At 36.3% G+C, this 21,901-nt stretch overlaps 1 protein-coding gene across 1 annotated transcript in view; it reads right to left on the bottom strand.

The window, feature by feature from the left end:
* Positions 1 to 21,901, bottom strand: part of TRHDE (thyrotropin releasing hormone degrading enzyme) — a 368,540-nt gene that overhangs the window by 62,261 nt on the left and 284,378 nt on the right. The window contains exons 11-12 of the mRNA XM_025476583.3: positions 15,457 to 15,587; positions 15,291 to 15,346 (exon numbers count right to left, since the gene is read on the bottom strand). Of these exons, the coding sequence (XP_025332368.3) occupies positions 15,291 to 15,346; positions 15,457 to 15,587 (187 nt within the window). The remainder of the gene's footprint in view (positions 1 to 15,290; positions 15,347 to 15,456; positions 15,588 to 21,901) is intronic.

Here is a 21,901-nt window from a genome sequence, read left to right as displayed (position 1 = left end):
GGGCCAGACAGTACATATTTCAGGCTTGCAGGTCACAGTCTCTGTCACAAAAATTTTAATTCGACCTTTGTCGTGGAAAAGGAACCACAGACCACATATAAGCAAACAGGCCTGGCTATGTTCTGATGAAACCTCACGCACGAAAGCTTAGCGCCGGGCATGCAGGCCACAGTTCGTCAATTCATGATGTGTCTGTGTGTGTTTATGCAACTAACAACTCAAGTGTGAAATTCAAAAAAAAAGAAAAAGAAAAACTTTATTTATAATAACTAAAAGGTAAAATATGCAGGAATAAATTTTTTAAGAGACGTGTAAGATCTCCACACTGAAAACTACATAGTGAAGGAAAATCTTAAAAGACCTGAACAAATGAGGAGCTACACCACAGACATGGCTATCAAGACGGCAATTCTTTCCAACTTGGTTTATATTTTTAAAGCAATCTCAATCAACCCAAATCCTAAAAGACTTACTGCAAAGCTATAGTAATAAGATAGTGTGGTATTGGCGCAGCAATAGGCTTATAAATCAATACAACAGGCTACGGAGTCCAAAAAGTAGATGTTTAACTTACACAGTCAACTGATTTTTGACAAAACTGCCATGGAAAGTCAGAGGAAAAAGAAGTCTTTTTACCAAACAATGCTAAAATAGCTGCATGAAAACAGCTAAGCCTAAACCGTACCTTACATCAATCACAAAAATCAACTAAACATGGGTCCTAGACTTACCTAAAAGAGCTAAAATTATTAGTCTTCTGGCCAAAAATGTAAAACTTTGTACTATTGGTTTTAGCATAGATATCTTAAATAAGGCATAAAAAGCACCTACTCTGATAGAAAAAATTAATACAATTGACCTCTTCAAGACGAAAATCTTTCAATTTTGAGAGACAAGAGGATAAAAAGGCAAACAATAGACTTTGAGAAAATTTTGCAAAACATACATCTGAATGATGGGCTTGTCTCAGAATATTTAAAGATTTCTTACACATCCATGATAAGACAATGCAGGTTTTTGAAAATGGACAAGAGATTTGAATAGATGCTTCGCAGAAAAGGCACACAGATGGCAAATAAACACACGAAAAGATTGCCAACATCAGTGACCATCAGAGAAATGCAAATTAAATCAATCCCAATAAAAGGCTTTACAGAGGCAGTTTACCTCCCTAAACTCACCTCATCCTGCTTTGCCCCTTATGACCCCAGCAGAGCCACCTCCATCTGTTTTCTTGCTCTGGAACACACCTAGCATGTGCTACCTCAGGGCCTTTGCACCTGATCTTCCTGTGTCCGGAACACGTGACTCCTGGATAGCTCCCGCATGTACTCCTTTTAGGGTCCTCGCTGCATTTCAAATGTCGACGGAAAAGTAGAACTTCCCTCACCGCCCTATTTACAACAAATTCCTTCTCTGCCTCCCTTCTCCAAACTCCCCGTTCTTTGCTTTACTCTTTATTTGCTGTAAAAATATCACCATCAACACATACTTGTTTGAGTGACGATCTGACCCTAACTGCACTGTAACGCAAGCCCTATGAAACAGGGACTTTGGCTCTTTAGTTCACTATTATTCACTCGTACGTCTTGTAACACCGCCTGGTAAATGGTAGGTGTTTACTACCTATTTGATGACAAACACACTCTCACATTAGAGACAGGCCATCTGGGATCACCCCTTCCATCTCTATCTACAGATATTTGGAACCTCCGTGTATTTTCAAATGTAAGAAGCTGTTACTATGAAATGGGAAGAAAGCGCTGACCAACATTCAGACAGAATTTTCCATTTGTGAATCATTCGTACTAATGAGCATTCGAGATTAAAATAAGGACAGCCGGCTCCCCTGAAAGCACCTTGAAGAGCTTCTCATTGTTTTCATTAGTTCCGTTTTGCCTGTTTGTGAAAGATGCTCTCACGTCACTTACCCGTGAAGGAACAGATAATCAATGGTAACAGCGCACACAACAGGTAAGTATCTCTTGAAAGATTTTCCTACTAGTTTTTATGCATTTTTATTATGAAATACAGACTAACCAGGAACATATGTTTCTATCTTCCTTTTAATTTGGCACAGATAGCTTTGAAGTAAGTGAATATTTGAAAATTGCTTTACCAAACACGTCAATTGTTACATGTGATGGTTATTTAGTATGCAATTCGTGTGATCCCTTCCTTTCGCTAAGAAAAATCACTTGAATTTAACTAAACATCAGCTACGATTCTCGAATTTCCAAAATCCGTGTCACTTTTCTCATCTGAAAACAAGCACGACAAAATAAGCTTCTGAATCCAAGTACTGTGGTTCCATCTTGGCCTGAAATACCTATCACAGGCCTGTCTTTGTTCTCCACCCACCCTTCACCCCAGGTGTCTATCAATTGGCCAACAAACTCATGGATGCTCAGGAAGTTTGCACGATTCATCGAAATGTCCTACATGATACTGCAGCACTTACTGGAACACAAATTTTCCATACAGATTTCTCAGCTCTTCACACACACTCTGAGAAATCCCTGATAGCCTATCAATGTCAAAACTTAAGAGAACGTGGTGGGAACCCGAAGAACCTCTACAAGGATGGAAATTCAAAAATCTACTCAGCCAGGAGGCAAGGGGCCTAACTGCTCTGCGCAGGGACTGGATTTCTGTAATCACTTTAGTCTCACTATTGGTGGAAGAGGGAAATGTGACGTTTCCCTCCATGTGGCATGGATGCAATTCTTGGTCTGCCTGCAGTTTACACAATTAGCTTCCGACACGTGTGCACACTGGGAACGCAAAACCAACTACTTCCCACAGTCCTTCCTGCTTTGGTGTTTCTGAAGCCTCCGCCGACACAGTGTGTCTAAGTCAGCGTCCACATAGAAGCCCCTGATACTCCACCATCCTCCTCTTCGGGGCCTGTCTTACTTGAGTTTGTCGCATGTAGACCGCTGACCCATTTTTTCCTTATCACAAACTCTGTTTTCACCTCTTTCAGTTGGCACGACCACGTGGCGGCCTGGAGAGGTGATACTGAGCTTCTGCTTCATCGTCATCCTACTGGGGTAAAGCAGCTAAGCAACCGAAGACCCTCTGCCTCCCTCCCCTTGGGGGCCCACTCAACTGCGCTCCAGGCCTTCCTACTTGAGGAAGGAAGAGCCAGACCTGCCCCCGCAGGCCCCCGCACTGCTTCCTGGCTTCGGAGTTGGCCTGTGTTCACATCTTTAACATTGAAGAAGCCTTTGGCACACTTGGGACGAGCCAGGTATTCCTAATCTGATGTTTTTTTACATCCAGCAGAGTGGAGGCCTCTTCACTGCTACTCCACTCCACCTAAGGGCATTTGAAGCATCCCACGCACAGGAGTTCAAATCGCGTGCAATTAAGGGAGAACCTCGTGTCTTTCAAATCACCTCCCAAAGGCTTCAAGATTCGCCTCCTAAGCAAGAGCGTGTGTTAATTTGAATTAATCACTCGCCTTCGTTGCACAAAACGTTAGAACTAAGTTTCCTTCCCTTTTGCCTCTTCCCCAAATCGCTGCCTCCTCAAATATAAAAATGGAACCCTCTGTATTGTCACGGCAAGTGGAAACCACTGTAAAATGCCTATTTTCCATTATGTTTATCCCAGTTTCTATATCAAGGTAGCATTGGCATTTAGGTAAATCACTGTTGAAGTCAGAAACAGGTTTTTGAGTTTTGGGAGAAACAGAGGAGCAGCTCTTCCTTTATCCTGGGCTGATTGGCATGTTTGCTGAGAAAGAGGACTGTCAGAAAGGCCCCTTTGGATCCCTGTTCTACAGTGAGAAAATATCATCAAATAACTTTATTCAATAAGTAATTACTCCAACGTAAAACCAGTATTAATGCTTATATTCCTACAGTCCTTTATAATTTATCATGATAAAAGTGAAAGGAAGCTTTTGGGGAACCAGAGTATATGTAGCTTTTCGTGAAAATTAGGCCTTTACATTAACAAGCCAAACGCCAGAGGATTCATTTAGTTTTTTTTTTTTTTTTTTTTTTTCAAACGGAGTCTACCTCAAAATTTGCATCCTCTTCTTTCTTATCACATACGCGTTGCTGAAGGAACTTTTTTATTTTTCTTTTCTTTTCTTCATCTTTCTTGGTTTCTGATTCCCTCCAAGAACATCACGGAGCAACCATAAAACCTAACGTCACCCTTTTTGTCTCCATTAACACTTGCTTCAGAGAGCTCGATTGTTCCTGCCTACCTACATTATCAATAGATTTGCAGATTACTCCAGGTGTAGACGCCAGATTAATCTGCGAGAAAATTCCACCAAACTTCCCGCCTTTGGCCAGGGAAGACTACTAGATACTTTGCAGATCAATATACATTTGCATGATTGATATGTGGCAGCAGACGCATTTGAACATACAGGTATCTCCTAATTACATAAGAACCTTCTAGGACTTTTCCAGGCTTGGGAGGATTTCGGAGACACCCAGGTTATGAGCGACACCCAAATTATGAGTTTTGTTTACAGCTGTCAGATGCAATATCTGAAACAGTAGCATATTTAATAGTAAGGGGGAAAAATGTTTTTGAATCCTTGTATTTGATTCCCTGGTATCCCGACTTCTGAATGGCCAGCTCTTGACTTTGGGATCCAGAGAAAAACCATGCTTCCAATGCTGTGTAGGATGCCCTGCTCTAAGACCTCTCAGCCTCAGCTACCTAACCTGGTGCCATAAATGCCCTCTGGGACTCAAGAGCGGTGGTTTGCACATGGTTGTGTGTGTTGGAATCACAAGAAGTGCTTCATAGAATGCAGATCCCCAGGCAGTCCAGCAAATAGGCGATTTTTAATAAAATAATTCAGGTGATTACGATGCGGGTGGCCTTTCTGAGCATGCTCAAGGGAACTCTGTGCATGAATATGTGAGCACCTGGGGGGCTCAGGTGGTTGAGCCTCTGCCTCTGGCTCAGGTCATGATCCCGGGGGTCCTGGGATGGAGCCTCACATTGGGCTCCCTGCTCTGCGGGGAGTCTGCTTCTCTCTCTCCCTCTGCCTCTCCCCACTCGTGCTCTCTCTCATGTGCACACACTCTCTTTCAAATTAAAAAAAAAAAAAAAAAGATTTCCAGCAAGCTATGGAAGGGATAAGTCAAATTCATGAAAGGAAAAACACTAAGATAAAACTATCTCAGTTCAGGTATCCCAGATCAGAAGAATATTCAGGCCTTCATGTCAAAAGTAGGCCTTACAAGTATCTATTCGTGGAAAATTGGTAGTATAAATGGACATTTTGGAGGGACCTCTGCATAAGTATATTATTTGTGAATTCTTAGAAAGGTCACAGAGCCTAGAGAAAATGCTTATGAAATCTCAGGCTTGGGTTTCAAAATTCTTGGGGAAAGAAAGGAATTACAAAGGGTATTAAATATGACCAGACAATACTAACTACAGTGTGAATTGTAAAAATTATTTTTTAACATGTGAGATACTATATATAAAGATAAAGATATATATATCAATAGATATAGATATAGATATATAGATATTCAAACAAATTTGTACTTGCTTTTAGAAATTGAGACTATTCTTTAAAAAGAATGGCAAATCCACATAACCTACAGATATCACCCACACTTTTTTAACTCGAGAGTGCAGGCTGGTTGCCATGAAAATGGAGCAAACCCACAGAATGATGTCAAAATATCTCCCGTCTTCTACTCAACACTCTCAGGCATGAGGCACTAAAATCAAAACATTTTTACCTACAGAGGTGGAATGTAAATTTGAAAGCGGAAGGTTACAAATCTGCCTTTGTTTAATGCAGTACAACTTAAGTCTCCAAGGAAGTTTACCTCCTCGAGAGCCACAGGCCTTCCCCCTAACTCTTCAGGAGGATCGGGCTTCTCAGTGGTAGCTCCCCTCAAGTCCTTATCCCAAGGATGACATTTGTGACTCCACCCTCAACTGATTTCTAAAATATGGGTCAATGGAACGTGTTACCTTACTCTGGGCTTCAGCAAACCAAGGTAGGCCAACAGGAACAGCCTAGCTTAAAAATTCAGGAATATACTTCAGGTTTTTACTGGATTAGCATAGAAAAGAAGCAGAAGACACTGAACTCATTATAGTAAAATGTCCTGAAAATGCTCCTAAAGTATTTTTTAACACTTATCAGTGGCAAAGTGTTGCATAAACCAAGACTAATTTAGACGTCTTTTGGATATGAGTTTTAAAATAGTTGCATGCAGAAAGGTGCAAAATGAGAGGGTTCCGCGGTGATTTTTTTGTGTGTGTATCTCAAGAGAAGCATTAGCTGATGATGACAAATAGATAATTAGGATCCTCAGCCTCAGAGATGTGAAGAATGTTGTGATTTTGCAGGGATAGCCATGAAGCTCCATTGTGAGTCACTCCTCATAGTGTGGAAAGATCTGCACTGGTTAGAAAGGCTGAGAGGATAACTATAAGCTAATTTTAATAGCTTTTGGTCAATGGCAAAAGATTGGAAGCATAGAGCCAACAATAAATCTTATTTTGCAATAAACAATTTTATCACTTTCAGGATTGCATAAATATTTAATTGTAATCCTCTTGCACACACATTCTAGTGGCTTAACAGAAGATGAATAAGAATATAATCATCCATGGATACTTCTCCCAAATGAGCCTAATGCAAACAACTAAAGAATCATCCTTCTCTCCTTGCTCAGTGAGTACAATATAAAGTACACTTTAATCAGTATTCTATTATTATTAATAACTCTTAGGGTTTCATTATAAAACACAAGAAAGAAAAACGTGGATGCTGAGATTCTACAGTACTGTTAAGAAGGAAAAGGGTAGGAATTGAATAAAGAATTCTGAAACTAAAAATCAGAATTTTATGAAGCAGAAGACAGTATCAGAAGAATCCAGGTCCTTAACCAGGTTTTGTATAGAAAGGTTCAGCGGAAATGAAGTAGCCCTGTTATCTCCGTAACACGGTGGGAAATCGGGACAAAAAGTCCAGCCGCCACCTATTTCTCACAAAAAATGTCTAAGTCATTCATTCTCAATTTCATCTATGAAAGCCCAGCACATACATTTTGAACAACCAGCCATCAAAGTATGAAAAGCTGCTCTTCATCCAGCCCCATCAAGATGGAATTGCTCTCCAGGCCCATCATGCTATTTTCTGCATTGACTGAGGAAGATCAACACACGTTTTGCAAGAGTAACTTTAAACAACGTGCAGGAGAGCAATCTAGAAAACACAGAAGACCGTCTCTTTTTTTAAAGATTCTATTTGAATTCAAGGTAGTTAAAATATATTGCATTATTAGTTTCAGGGGTAGAATTTAGATTCATCACCTGTGTACAACACCCAGCGCTCATCACAACACATGCCCTCCTTTAATGCCCATTTCCCAGTACGCTCTCCCCTCCAGCAACCCTTGGTTTGTTCCCTGTAGTTTAAAGTCTCTTATGGTTTGCCTCCCTCTCTGTTTTTAATCTTATTTTATTTTTCCTTCCCTTCCCCTATGATCATCTGTTTGGTTTCTTAAGTTGCCCATAGGGGTGAAATCATATGGTGTTTGTCTCTTTCTTTCTGACTTATTTCACTCAACATACTAGCCTCTGGTCCCATCCATGTCACTGCAAATGGCAAGAGTCCATCCTTTCCGATGGCTAATCTTCATTCCAATGAGTGTGTGTGTACAAATACATTGATGTGGATACATACGTGCATATACCCCACACATAGAAGAGCTTCTAATAAAACCATGATAGAAGAAGTAGATTACTCCAAAGGAGTAGATTACTACCATTCGCCTTGTAAACACCATGAAGGTGATTTTAACAATGTTGTCACTAGTCCTGAAAGTAGTGCTCGGAAATGAAAGAAAACAACACGTAAGAGTAGATTTTGGATGGTCTCATAACTTGCTTCTTCATTAGCTGTTATATTTTCACTGGTTCATGAACTGAACTTCCAGTTTTCCTAACATATCTTAGGTTTATAAACTCTGAAGCAAATAGATAAAAATGTATGCATTATTATTTTTTTAATTTGTATATGCATCAAACACATACTCTGCACTATCCGTGACTGTCTGCCAATACTTAAAGGACTTCTGGTTGTGACATTCATAATCTCCCGATATAGGCCCTTATGGTTGTTGTGGATATAACCCTAATATTTTATTTTTATTTTTTTAAAGATTATTTATTTATTTATTCACAAGAGACACACAGAAAGAGAGAGAGAGAGAGAAAGGCAGAGACATAGGCAGAGGGAGAAGCAGGCTCCATGCATGCAGGGAGCCTGACGTGGGACTCGATCCCGGGTCTCTAGGATCAGGCCCTGGGCTGAAGGCGGCGCTAAACCGCTGAGCCACTGGGGCTGCCCAAACCCTAATATTTTAAATGAAATAACTATTTTATTACTTAACAAAGTTTGTGAACTAAGTTGTAATAATGTGCCCTTGTTAAAGATTTTTTAAGTGATTGGATCCTTAATTGAATAGCCCATAACAGAAAATTTTAAAATATGTTATGCAGGCTAAAAAAAAGTTAATGGTATTAATAATGCAACAAATTGACATATGTTATCCATATTGAATTTTCTAGGAAAATGGTCAAAATTAATAAATCAGGGCAGTAACTGCCCAGGGCAAAGATGATGATGATGATGATGATGATGATGATGATGATGATGATGAACAAAGTTTCCAAATAATTTTCATGTATTTTGAATATTTTCAAAGAAAATACACAAATTCATGACTCAGTGACATACCCTTTTATAGCTTAAAATTGTGCTCAGAGCATATTAATAGCTTTAAATATTCAAATCCAGTGGTTATTATACTTTCTATTGCAAATCTTCTAAATTTTCAGTTTCTCTCACATATTAAGCTAACAAACGCCTTCAAGTAAGAGTTCTACTTTCTTTAGCTGCCAATTCCACTCTTCCTCAATCCTTGCTCTACTCAGGTTCTAACAAGAGTCATGACCATCAGCTTCCCACAGAAGTCCATCCTCTAGTTTACACTTTTTCTACCCTCATTCTCCTACTTTTAAACTTTAAATGGATTTTCATAGTAAACTTAGTAATAAACAATAAATAAATTTTAAAAATTAAATTTAAAAAATAAATTATTTATTTTTAAATAAATAAAAAACATAGTAAACTTAATCTTCTAATATTATTTCCCATATGATGTCCTCTATAATCTTCCTAAGCCTCATTAATTCTTTTCTTCCTAATGCTTCCATAATATTTTATTCATAGCACTTATATGCTGAATATAATTAATTATCTACTGTGTATCATCCCTGCTAGCTTGTGAATTCATTGAAGACAAGGAATGCATCTTGTTCATTTTATTTCACGCAATCTAGTAATGATTTATCAAAACAAAAACCAAAATCAAGCATGAACATCCATCAACAACAAAAATCTAGGCATTTTCACTACTAATTTCAAAGTTTGAGTCATAACACAATGACATTTGCAAGCAGTCAATTGGTTCCTTATAAATAATGACAATCAGAATACATATGTGCAGAAGCAGTGCCATTTCCTATAGAAGCACATACCATAAAAAATGAAGAACCCGTGTACATAAAATCATAAAGTTTGACTTAGAGACCTGAATAAATGGAGAGAAGTAGTAAATCTTAATATTGAAAGCTTACATTTGAAAGATGTATATTCTTTAAAAATTGATTTATAAATCCAATGCATATCCACTGTAGTCATAACTACAGCAGGATTTTTAAATGGTAAATGTCAAAATGATTCTAAAATTCATATTGAAATGAAGATATGTAAGATTTTGAACAAGAACAAAAGAAAACTTTTGCAACCGCAAGCTAAATAAACTAATTAGAACAATATGATAGAAGCTCAGAAACTCAGAAGAGAACAAAAAACCAATAAACAGAATCAAATCAATTTCCTAAACTTTGCATGAAGATGAAGATATCATTTGAAATATATGAATAAGGAACCCCTTTTAAATAAGATGGAAATAATTAGTTAAAAATGTATTAGTGTGAGGGGCACCTGGGTGGCTCAGTCAGTTGAGCATCTGACTCTTGATTTCAGCTCCAGTCATGATCTCAGGGTCGTGGGGCTGAGTCCTACTAGTCCTGCCCTCAGTCCTGCCACTGAGTCCTGCCTTCCTGCTCAGTGGGGAGTCTGCTTCTCTCTCTCGCTCTATGTTTGCTCTTTCTCTCTTTCTCTTTTTCTCACTCTCTCACTCTCATTCAAGCAAAATAAATAAACAAATCTTTAAAAATTAAATAAATAAAATTTGAAAATAAAAAAATGCAACATTACTGCTGGGAATTTACCCCAAAGATACAGACGGAGTAAAAGGCCGGGACACCTGCACCCCGATGTTTCTAGCAGCAATGTCCACAATAGCCAAACTGTGGAAGGAGCCTCGGTGTCCATCGAAAGATGATGGATAAAGAAGCTGTGGTCTATGTATACAATGGAATATTCCTCAGCCATTAGAAACGACAAATACCCACCATTTGCTTCAACATGAATGAAACTGGAGGGTATTATGCTGAGTGAAATAAGTCAATCGGAGAAGGACAAACATATGGTCTCATTCATTTGGGGAATATAAAAATTAGTGAAAGGGAATAAAGGGAAAGGAGAGAAAATGAGTGAAAATATCAGTGAGGGAGACAAACCATGAGAGACACCTAACTCTGGGAAATGAACTAGGGGTGGTAGAGGGGGAGGTGGGCAGGGGATTGGAGTGGCTGGGTGACGGGCACTGAAGGGGGCAGTTGGCGGGATGAGCACCGGTGTTATGCTATATGTTGGCAAATTGAACTCCAATAAAAAAAATTTAAAATTTTAAAAGTAACATTTTCAAAATCTTCAGATAGAGAAGTCCTTCTAAGTGAGATAGAATCAGAGAACAAGGAAGTTATAAAAGGAAAAACTAAACATATAAATTGAATGATGAAAAGCATCACAAAGGAAAAAAATTGACATAGTGTAAGAGAAAATTCTGTTAAAAGTGTGCTACAAAGTGAATTAATATCCCAATATGTCCAAAATATACAGGAAAATATAGTAGGAAAAATATTTTGCCCATTTTCTGTTAGATTTTTAATCTTTCTTTTTTTAATCAGTTAATACTTCACAAAAGAAAAAATACAAATAGCAAATGTGTATGAAAAGATGAACAAGCAAATTGAACTAGTACTGTAGCAACTTATATATGCTATTGGACTGTCAAAAACTTAAAAGATGTATGTGACTCATCATCATGGAGGGTTTTGAGGGGATGGACACTTTCATACATGGTTATGGGAGGCTAAAATGGTAAAGTTTTTGGAATACAATTTGTAATCTTCATCAAAAAATTTTATACTTTGTGAACCCCAAATTCCACTTGCAGGTATCTATCCTATAAAAATGCACATATACTGGGATCCCTGGGTGGCGCAGCGGTTTGGCGCCTGCCTTTGGCCCAGGGCGCGATCCTGGAGACCCGGGATCGAATCCCACATCGGGCTCCCTGCATGGAGCCCACTTCTCCCTCTGCCTGTGTCTCTGCCTCTCTCTCTCTCTCTCTCTCTGTGACTATCATGAATAAATAAATAAAATCTTTAAAAAAAAAAGAATCATTTAAAAATGCACGTATATACATCAAAAGGCTATTCAAGGCTATTCATGGTAGTCTTAATTGTAATAGTGGACGATTAGAAACAATGGAATAAAGCTCCCCAGACTAACTTGTAGAAATCAGTCAAGAACAGAATGCAGTTCTGTTCATATATATATGTGTGTATGTATACACACTATAGGGAAATGTAAAGTATATATATAAATATATAAATATAAATATAAATATAAATATAAATATAAATATAAATATAAATATATAAAACTATATGGAAATGTAAAGAAAAAATGGCTGGATTTATGCACACCAAATAATAATTTTATCTGTGAGGAGAATAAACATGATGAGAAAGTATGAAAGAGTATGTATTGCTCTTTTTTTAATCTTATACAATGAGAATGCACGCATGTGGTTTTTATGTATTTAAAAACAACTATAAAAAGAGTACCTAAGAATATGTTGACTTAATTGCACAAAAGAATAGTAGGCATGAAAGCTTATAGTTTGAATAATCAATAATTACTTACCAATGCATGCGACAGATATATATACCAGCACAGTCTTGTGCTGAAGACTAAGTTAGGCAGTAGTAACACAAGGATGAGACAAAGCCCTAAACATCATCAGGGGCTCGGAAAGGGACTGAGCTGCTATAATACAGATCCACAGGATGTTACCTATTCTTACTAGAGAAGACAGATTTTAGGCACCGGAATGTATGTGAATCTTTTTTTTTTTTTTTTTTTTTTTTGTGGCTACTAATATTCCCACAGGTAAGAGGGGTTGGGAGTGGGAAGGAATTTCACATAATGGGCAAAGCCACTCTGACCTGAGGTCATGGGCTCTGCTGGGCCATGTTTGCTGTTGAATCTCACCCCTGCCCCTCACTTTAAAGCTGTGCAACCTTTAGCTAAATGACTTAACTCCTCTTAACCTCTATGTCTCAGCTATAACATGACTAGAGTAACCACCTCCATTCCAAGGGTTTACTGAGAAAACTGCACAAGGCCATTCATAAAAGCCTCAGCATAGTACCTGTAACATATGTTTTAATAAATATTTGCTTTTCTTCCTCTTGTCATCTTTAAAGAAGCCCAAAAGAGCATGCCATGCTTCAGAAACTGAAAGAAGGTTGATACAGATTGGTAGCAAAACTATGAAGCATTTACTAGGAAACCGTGACCTACGAGAACCGTCAACGCCAAGGAAGTGCCGGGCATTTGGCTGTCTAAATCTGATTCTGTGTTCATTCACTTGCATACTAATCGGACAATTATCTCATTATCAGTAAAACAAATTTTAATATACATTCAGTGAGATTTGCATATTTTCCTGGTGAGTTTGTACAAATGACAACGAAATTATTTACTTCAAACACTGAAGGCTTCCAAAACTGAAATTGAAAGCAGTGTTCTATTTTAGTCAACTAGGAATTTAATTTAAAAAAAAGAAATTCATCCACCAGAATTAAATAAAATATTCCATTAAAAATTAATTTAATGCAGATGAATCAAAGACGCCCTTCCTTTCAATTTTCATCTGCCCTCCGACTTTAGGACATTACTACTCATATGCTTTCTTACCATCTTTGCAAACCCATAAGAATTCACATGAATACATATATATATATTTTTTTATATTTTTACTATTGCTGATACATATATTATTTATTACATATATTATAATATTATATATATGATATGTATAACTATAGAGCCAGGCAATATGGAAAGACTGAAGGGATTTTAAACAGTAGTTCACATGAATATATATACAATAAATATATGATATTTATATGTATGTATTATATACAGCAGTAATAGGATCTCTTATAACAAAAGAGTTAATAGCATTGGGCTCTTTTTTTTTCAATATTTAAGAGATTTATTAAAGCATCTTATCACAAAGATGGAAACACATACAAATTAGAAACATGTAAGCGTCATTTTCCACAGTCAAGTTAAAATGTTATATATTTTTCCTGTTTTCACAGCTGAAAACTTCAGATCTTATACCTGACTCACTCACCCTGAATATTTAATTCATTCTTCCTGAAAGTATCCAAGGTAGCAAATAACCAAAATGCAAACTATTATATAAAGAAAGTGCAAAATTAAAAAAGAAAATGTGTAGAGAATACCCCCTCCCCCCCTTAAAGGCAAACAATGGCACTTTGCTCTTGCTTAACCTAGATTGTCTCCAGAAACTATTAAAATATAACAACCAAAAAAAAAAAAAACCCAAAAAAACAAAAACAAAAAACCCCAAACCTGACTTCCTGACTTTGAATAGATGTCCAAAAAGCTTGTTAGTGTTTAAAAATAAATGCTTAAACAAAGGAAAATGTATTTTATATCAAACAAGTTTGAAGAGCCCTGTATTTCAGCATTCTGTAAAATAAACAAGACAAAAAGCTGGTATAGGGTTTATTGACAAAGTCTGTAGCCAGACTACCTGGACCAAAGCTCTGCTCCTGTCAATGACTAGCTGCAATCGTACCCTTAGGTAAGATACTTATCTGTGACCTCCCTGAGCCTGTTTTCTTACCTGTAAAATGGAAATAATAATAATACCTATCTGTACACCTTATAAGGTTGTCGTGAGAATTAAACAAATCACGACATGTACAACAGTTAGAACAGTGTCTGCACCCTCATGAGTGTTTAAGTAACTGGTCGTATGCGGTTTCTTCTAGTTCCCAAACCTTTCTTAGTGGTGTTCTCAACATAATTCTCTCCTTTTTTCCTGCTTCTCTTTCAATCCAATGTTACGTTAAGTATACTGTCTTATTGGCTTTCTGTACTTTTTAAACTTCTATGTCAAAATAATCTTCCTCTCCTACGGAATACTCAGTCTTTATGTCTTACTGTAGAGTCAAAGCTACATCTTTATCATTACCTTGGACATTGCTATCTCGGTGGGCCTTCCTCCAGCACTATTATTTCTAAATCTTTGCCCAATACTATCAGATTATTAAAATTAAAACTGCATTTGGATGTGAAACAATTCAAAATGCTAAAAGGACTGAGTTTATTATACTCTTTAATCACAACATTGAGTAAATACCTTGGGTTTATAATCAACATTATTTTAAAGAAATAATTGTTTAGTGACTATTCAAAGGAATAACTCATTTTAACATTATAAGTCTAATGATGAAAATAATGTAAATATTACTCTAGCAAATACAACTAAAAGCTTCTGCTATAAGATTGATACACATTTTGTCCAGAACAGCTTTACTCTGTGGAATATTTATTTCTGTCTTGCAGCACAGGCTTCTCATAATGAATCACATTCAAAAAACATTAAAAAAAGATATACGAGTATACGTTAGGAAAAAAATTGCTGTTGCTTGAAGGTATTTTCCATCAAAAATTAAATATGGCACAATGGTCATTTTGTAGAGTTCATTAATGAAATTGGGAAGGGATTATTAATCTCCAGTGTTAAATTGAACTTACAGTCAAAATTGATCAAGCTTCTCCTGACTCAGAAATACCCTATGGCTACTATCGATCAAGAGTTTGGGACACTGATTATAATTCATATCCAAATACAAAAAAAGTGAAATAGAAATTATTTTTAAAAGCATTCTTATTCAAAACATGCGGTATTTAGCTTAATAGAGGAAGCCTTATGGACATCAGTTATCTTGTGAAGATCCACTGGAAAACATACCTGGCTAGGCTGAAGGCATCATCGATCAAACCCGCTCTGTTACTGACAGAGAGAACCTATGAGATCAACAAGGAAAAAAGAAAAAAAAAAAAAAGGAATCCTTTAGGATTAAAATGGCAGGTGTTCACATATCGAAACAGATCTTCGATGAGTAAATCCAGTTTACCTGATGGTTCCTGATTAATTGATCAATTAATAATCTCCAATTCCTTAAATCATAGTTGACTCTAAAATAGCCAGTTTGATTGATGTTCCCCAGCAACCAGCTTCCTTTGTCCAAAGTTATCCTGTGGTGTTCTGAAAACAGCATTTTGGGGGGGTAAAACAGATTTTAAGATTTATGGGTTAAAATGATATGAAGTATATTTTCTAAAGAACAAATACTACAGTACCAATAATTAAAAGAGAACTAACTCCATCACAAATACCTAATTGAAATCTACTCTTTCATCAATTCACCATTATATCTAGAACTCATTAGAAAACCTTTAGTTGGTGACTCATTGTTACCTCGATTAATTGTTTTCTTACAATTAACATTTTTTGTTCTTGATTAAAAACCCCATTACCCATACACAACGTTCTTCTCAAGATGAATGTCACCAAGAAATCTCCTGTATTCATGTGGCTTCTAGTTAGATTGTACTTGAGTATGGGGCTAGAATACGAGAAAAGGTTTTAGGTGCACATTCTACTTATTTTATTCAGTAAGAAAGTGATTAAAACAATAAGGCTCATTTATTTTAAAGTCACTATTGTTTCTTGCCTTTTCTCTTGTGCTTTTTGGGAAGTACTAATAAATAACAGACTTTCCAGCATCATCAATAATGTTGGAAAAAGGAAACTCATTTGTTTAAGATTCTAATATTTCTACATATAATTAGAACGAAGATAATAAATTCTGTTTATTGGAATCACTTTGGAAAATGGTAACTTGATTATATTCCCCAGCTAATTCAATTAAAGGAAGCCAGTAAAAGCAATCTTATAACATATATTTAACTCCTTCAAATGCGGTACAGAGAACTCCATTCACCTTAATGTCGGCCTCTGTTGACTTTACAGAACCACAGCTTACAATTCTAATCATTTTGTGGATGTCCTCAGGATGCATGGTTCATTGGAGTTACAAAATGTGTTAAGTTTATTTAAAATTCATATTTTACATACACACACACCGCAGTCTACCTAATTTCCACAATGACACGAAACCAGAAAATACAACACAGAACCCATCTGCGTCAGTTCTGAGTGAGACACACACTCTCCAATTCTCACTTTATTATCAAGGTTTCTGCACATGAGGCTATGAGACAGGTTTTCTTTTTGAAACACTGCATCTCAAATCTCAAGTGGAAGCCACACACAGGAAGGGGGCGTGACCATAAAAGTCACTGGGTGAACATTAATGACTATTAATTGCTCAGGTCTGGAATGGGGTGGGCTCCTTAATCTCATGCATGTTACATTTTGCCAATTTTCATAAATGTACAGTAAAACCAAAAATGTATGCTGAAAAATGTACTCTTTTTTTTTTTTTTTTTTTGAAAAATGCAATCTTTAATGTTCCCAATAGCACGTCAGCCTTTGGCCTCTTTTATAAATAGTATCTATTGGAACAGATAAAGAAATGAGCTCAGGGATGCCTGGGGGGATAAGCCAGTGAAGTGTCTGCCTTAGGCTCAGGTCGTGATCTGGGGTCCTGGGATTGAGCCCCATATCGGGCTCCCTGCTCAGCATGGGCCTACTTCTCCCTCTCCCTCTGCCTGCCACTCCCCTGCTTGTGCTCTCTCTCTCTCTCCACCCCCTCTCTCTCTGTCAAATAAATAAATATGAAAAAAAAAAAACAATGAGGCTCAGACAGGTTAATCAAATTGTCCAAGAAATCTGGAAATGGTCTGTCTCCGGTCTCCTGACTCCAGTGTCCTTTTTACTGTATTTTACTTTATTGGTACAAGATGGGATAGCATTTTTATTGTGATACAGTAGTTATTTCTCACATTTTTATTTTGATTTGAAAAGGAGGGACATAGCATTGGAAATAAGAATTAGAACGGGAGGAAGACAGATTTTTGTTCCAGTTCTCCTAGACTTAAATGTTTGAACTTAGGCCACTCATTTGACCCAAGGGTCAAGCAATAGCATTTAAGGTCTCTTCCAATTCTGTGACTCAATGGAAGAAGAAACTGTTTTCCTCAGTTTGAAATTTTACCCAGCTTCATCTATGCTACTTAAAAAAATAAATATACCAGATACTGCTCTAGAACACTAAGTTTCCCAACTTTCTGGTACTTTGTTTTTGTATATTTTTCAAAACTTTAATGTAATTATCACCACAATTGCTTTGAAGCATTGGAATGCCCCCCCCCCCTTTTTGTAGATATACAAACAAAATCAACAAAAATATGACATTTTATTTTTTTAAAGATTTATTTACTTATTTATTCATGATAGAGAGAGAGGCAGAGACACAGGCAGAGGGAGAAGCAGGCTCCATGCCGGGAGCCCAACAGGGAACTTGATCCCGGGACCCTGGGGTCACGCCCTGGGCCAAAGGCAGGCGCCAAACCACTGAGCCACCCAGGGATCCCCAAAAATATGACATTTTAAAAAACTAAAGCTTATGAAGAGGGATTTTAATGAATCATGTCCAAATTCAGTGGGAAAAAAATTAAGATTAAAATATTGAGGATACTGTTTCTCTTGAGTAATCCTAACTCTATCTTGAAGAATACTAAGATTTTTATAACAACACGTATTTAAATTGTGATTAAATTCACTTGGGTTAGGCGCTCAGTTTGGCAATATGTATACTCAATTCGCTTGGGTTAAGAATAAATTTGATCACTTTTATCTAAAAAGTGGTTATTTTTTTGAAGAAATTACATTAATCAAGAATCGAGATTAATATATGAATACATGACTTAGGTTTTTACAATTCTGAAATAGTCAATGGAATCCTATGATATTAGATATAATTTTTAAAGTCATTTCTTGTTCACATTTTAGGGAGCTGGCACATTTTAACCTCACGTGATACACTTGGCTCTAACTGGGTGTTGGGTGTTAAGGAGGGCACTTACTGTGATGAGCACTAGGTGTTATGTGTAAGTGATGAATCGCTAAATTCTACTCCTGAAACTAATATTACACCGTATGTTAACTAATTGGAATTCAAATAAAAACTTGAAACTATAAAAAATTAAAAACTTATTGAATTCAACTTACAGGTAGAAGAGAGACAGATTAAAATAGGAAAACAATTCCTATACCTTCTCTGTCATCTGATAAGAATTAAAAAGGCAGGCATCTATTGTTTTTAAGTATGTTATTATTTAATTGATAACTAAAACCTGAAGGCTAGTACTGTTCATGAATATATTTATGCCTTTGATATAAATGAAATCTTTGGAGAAATGATTCCCTGAAAGATTTTGTAATAGATTTTTAAATGTCTTTTTCATTCTAGTTAATTATATCTTTAAAATGTTCTTCAAATTAACTAACGGCAAGCAATGAATTTTAAAGAGATCTTTTCCAATGGCCTAATGAGGGATGGTATGTGATGAGTACCAAAATAAAAAAGTATGGAAGTTATATCTTGAATGTTAGTTTAAAAAGATATTTAGAATGTATCCAAAATGGCACAAAATTTAGATTATATTAAGGCACAGACTAGTTGGAATTTTAAAATATTTTGTTTTTATATTCTATACTTCAAGAATAAAAAAAAAGGCAGATTAAGTCTTCCTACTTGGTATTGGCTGGTTGCAGAAAAATCAGAATTTAAAACAAAAAGTCAACCAAACTAACGAGGGTGGCAATGTAAAAAGAACTCAGCTATAATAACACATATTGGTTCTCTCACTGGACTTGGTGAGGATCAGATTAGAAAAGACTTTATGGAACCCTAAGGAACCATGTGTGGGTTACAATGGCAACAAGTTGAGTAATTGGCACATTGGCAAAGCAATCTACCAAAGCTTTAAAATCTTGTGTGTGTGTGTGTGTGTGTGTGTATTTGTGGTTTAGAGGGAATAAGTTTAGAAAAGAAAACCAAGTCCCTAAGACAATTTGGGCAAGTTATTTCTCAAGCCTTAACTTCCTCATTTGTAAAATATGGATAAAAATAATTCATTCTAAAGGCTTAAAAAAAAAAAAAAAAAAAAGGCTTGCGAGTCTTATATAAACCACTGCTTGGTGCAAGGCCTGTATCATCACACTATTTTTAATGTTTACTTGTAATTTCAGCATCAATTTCCTTTATTTTGAATATTTTCCTTCCTGACATTTAATATTCATTGCCTTCCTTTACACATTAATTAATAGTCCACACACAAGCTGCTATATTTTGTAAACATCTGCATTCTCAGTATTTCAGTAGTAAAAACAAAAGAGATAAATCCTTTTACCTGCTTTCAGTAATTTAAAAATCGGTTAAAGACTATTTTAGGGTAAAATGAACTATGCCTTAACTTGGAATTAATTAGATATTTATCTAAAGGGTTTAAAAATTGAAGTGTCAAGAGTAAATGATGATTCAAATCAAATTTATACCTTATATTATTCACCATGACTGTGCCTTAATACCTGGTAAGATCAAATCTATATTCATGACAATGAAAAATTATAAAGACATTGATCTTATTGTTATAACTAAAAGGTAGACTTTTAAAATATAAGGTTGATAAGAATTGGCCAGAATATTTTCTTAATGTTTTTATGGAAAAAAATTATTATTGTTATTAGCTAACTATATTTTTATTATTATTTATTTATTTTTAGAGAGGAGGGAGGAGCAGAGGGAGAAAATCTCTAGCAGACTCCCTGCTGAGCTCAGAGTCCAACACGGGGCTCAATCTCACAACCCTGAAATCATGACCTGAGCTGAAACCAAGAGTCAAATGCTTAACCAACCGAACCACCCAGGTGTCTCTAGTTAACTGTATTTTGAAAAAAGAGAGAGAAAAGTAATAACACATAAAAGAAGACAAGAGTTAACAGTCTTTTATCCCCCTTGTCTGTATCCTGTGTCAGTTTTTTACTTGCCATCAGAATGAAGGACTTTAAGACAAAACTAAAGACAGAATGAGATTGAACAGGGAAAACAGAATGGTTGCCTTTCTTTTAGGTCCCTCTTGGAAGCTTCTTCCAGATTTATGTATTTATGAAGTTTTCAAGAAACATTTACTTGGTATGGGAATTCCCCACAAAAGCATCAACACTTCAACTGGGACAATGTTTCATCAACCAGAAGACTCTGCTCTGATTTAATGGAAACTGGCTCACTGTAGGTTGCAAGACTTTGGTGTTAGGAAGTGTGCCATCAATATCAGAGTCAATGGAAATATCATTTCCCAGAGCTACGCACTGCACACATGATGTAGTGTGTAGGACATGTGTATTAATACAGGTGACATTTTAGGCAAATGTATGCTTTGAACTATCACATTGTTATTATTCCTGATTAATAATGAGAGACTACAAATGGAAACAACCTCTCAAATACACCTGTGGTTATTGGTCAAGAAAAGTTGGGAAGCTACTCTGGGTACTCAGTATGAAACAAGAGGGTACCATGAGTAACAGCATGCAAATACTAGGGAGTTGGAGGAAATGGATGTAGGGAAAGTATCCAAGAAGAATCAGACTTGCCTTGAATCCCTACACCCTCTAAAAGTGACATTTTGGCCTAATCCTGACTTTTGATCAGTACCTTTGCACTGTCCCATTTCCATTGTCCCTTTGAACGAGAATTGTTTTTTGCTTGGTTTCTGAAAACTGTTCTATTTCATGTTCCTAGCAATCCTATGGAGGATCTAATAGGTCATTATGTTAATGACTCACTGTTTTCACTCATCATTTCATAACAAATTATGTAGATAAACAAAACAACGATATGAAAGTAAAAAAGTAGTAAAAAAAAAAAAACCCACCCAAATAATACAGTAAGTGTGAATTCAGAATCATGGTATAAATGTTGGGATCCCTGGGTGGCGCAGCGGTTTGGCGCCTGCCTTTGGCCCAGGGCGCGATCCTGGAGACCCGGGATCAAATCCCACAACAGGCTCCCGGTGCATGGAGCCTGCTTCTCCCTCTGCCTGTGTCTCTGCCTCTCTCTTTCTCTCTCTCTCTGTGACTATCATAAATAAATTTAAAAAAAAATTTAAAAAAAATAAATAAATGCTAACTCTAAGAAATGAAAATAATAGATTATAATAAGTAATTTTAAAAGGAGAAACACCAATAAATTTTAAGAGAAGCATTTCAATTCATCACCACATTACTTATGAATTTTTTATACATGTGTATATAAATAAAAGCACATTTTCATAATATGTGATTATGTGTTAAAAATACAATAACATGAAAATCTGAATAAAAATTCAACTAAAAACACAAGCTTTCATATTTCTGGTAAGCAGATTAGATTTTTGCCATGAGAACTTCTTCTTGTATACATGTATCTTGAGCACTCACATCTCCTTTATGATAGCAAGACTAAGGGGCAGAAACAATGTTATTTATTTATTTATGCCTCATTTATTGCAGAAAGTTATCAGTGGCTGCTTACGGTGGTTATGAAATGACAAGATTAATTAGCAGAACAG

This window comes from Canis lupus, chromosome 10, assembly GCF_003254725.2.
Source record: "Canis lupus dingo isolate Sandy chromosome 10, ASM325472v2, whole genome shotgun sequence".
NCBI lineage: Eukaryota > Metazoa > Chordata > Mammalia > Carnivora > Canidae > Canis > Canis lupus.
Note: the sequence above shows the minus strand (reverse complement) of the source record. Positions and strands in the feature narration are given on the sequence as shown.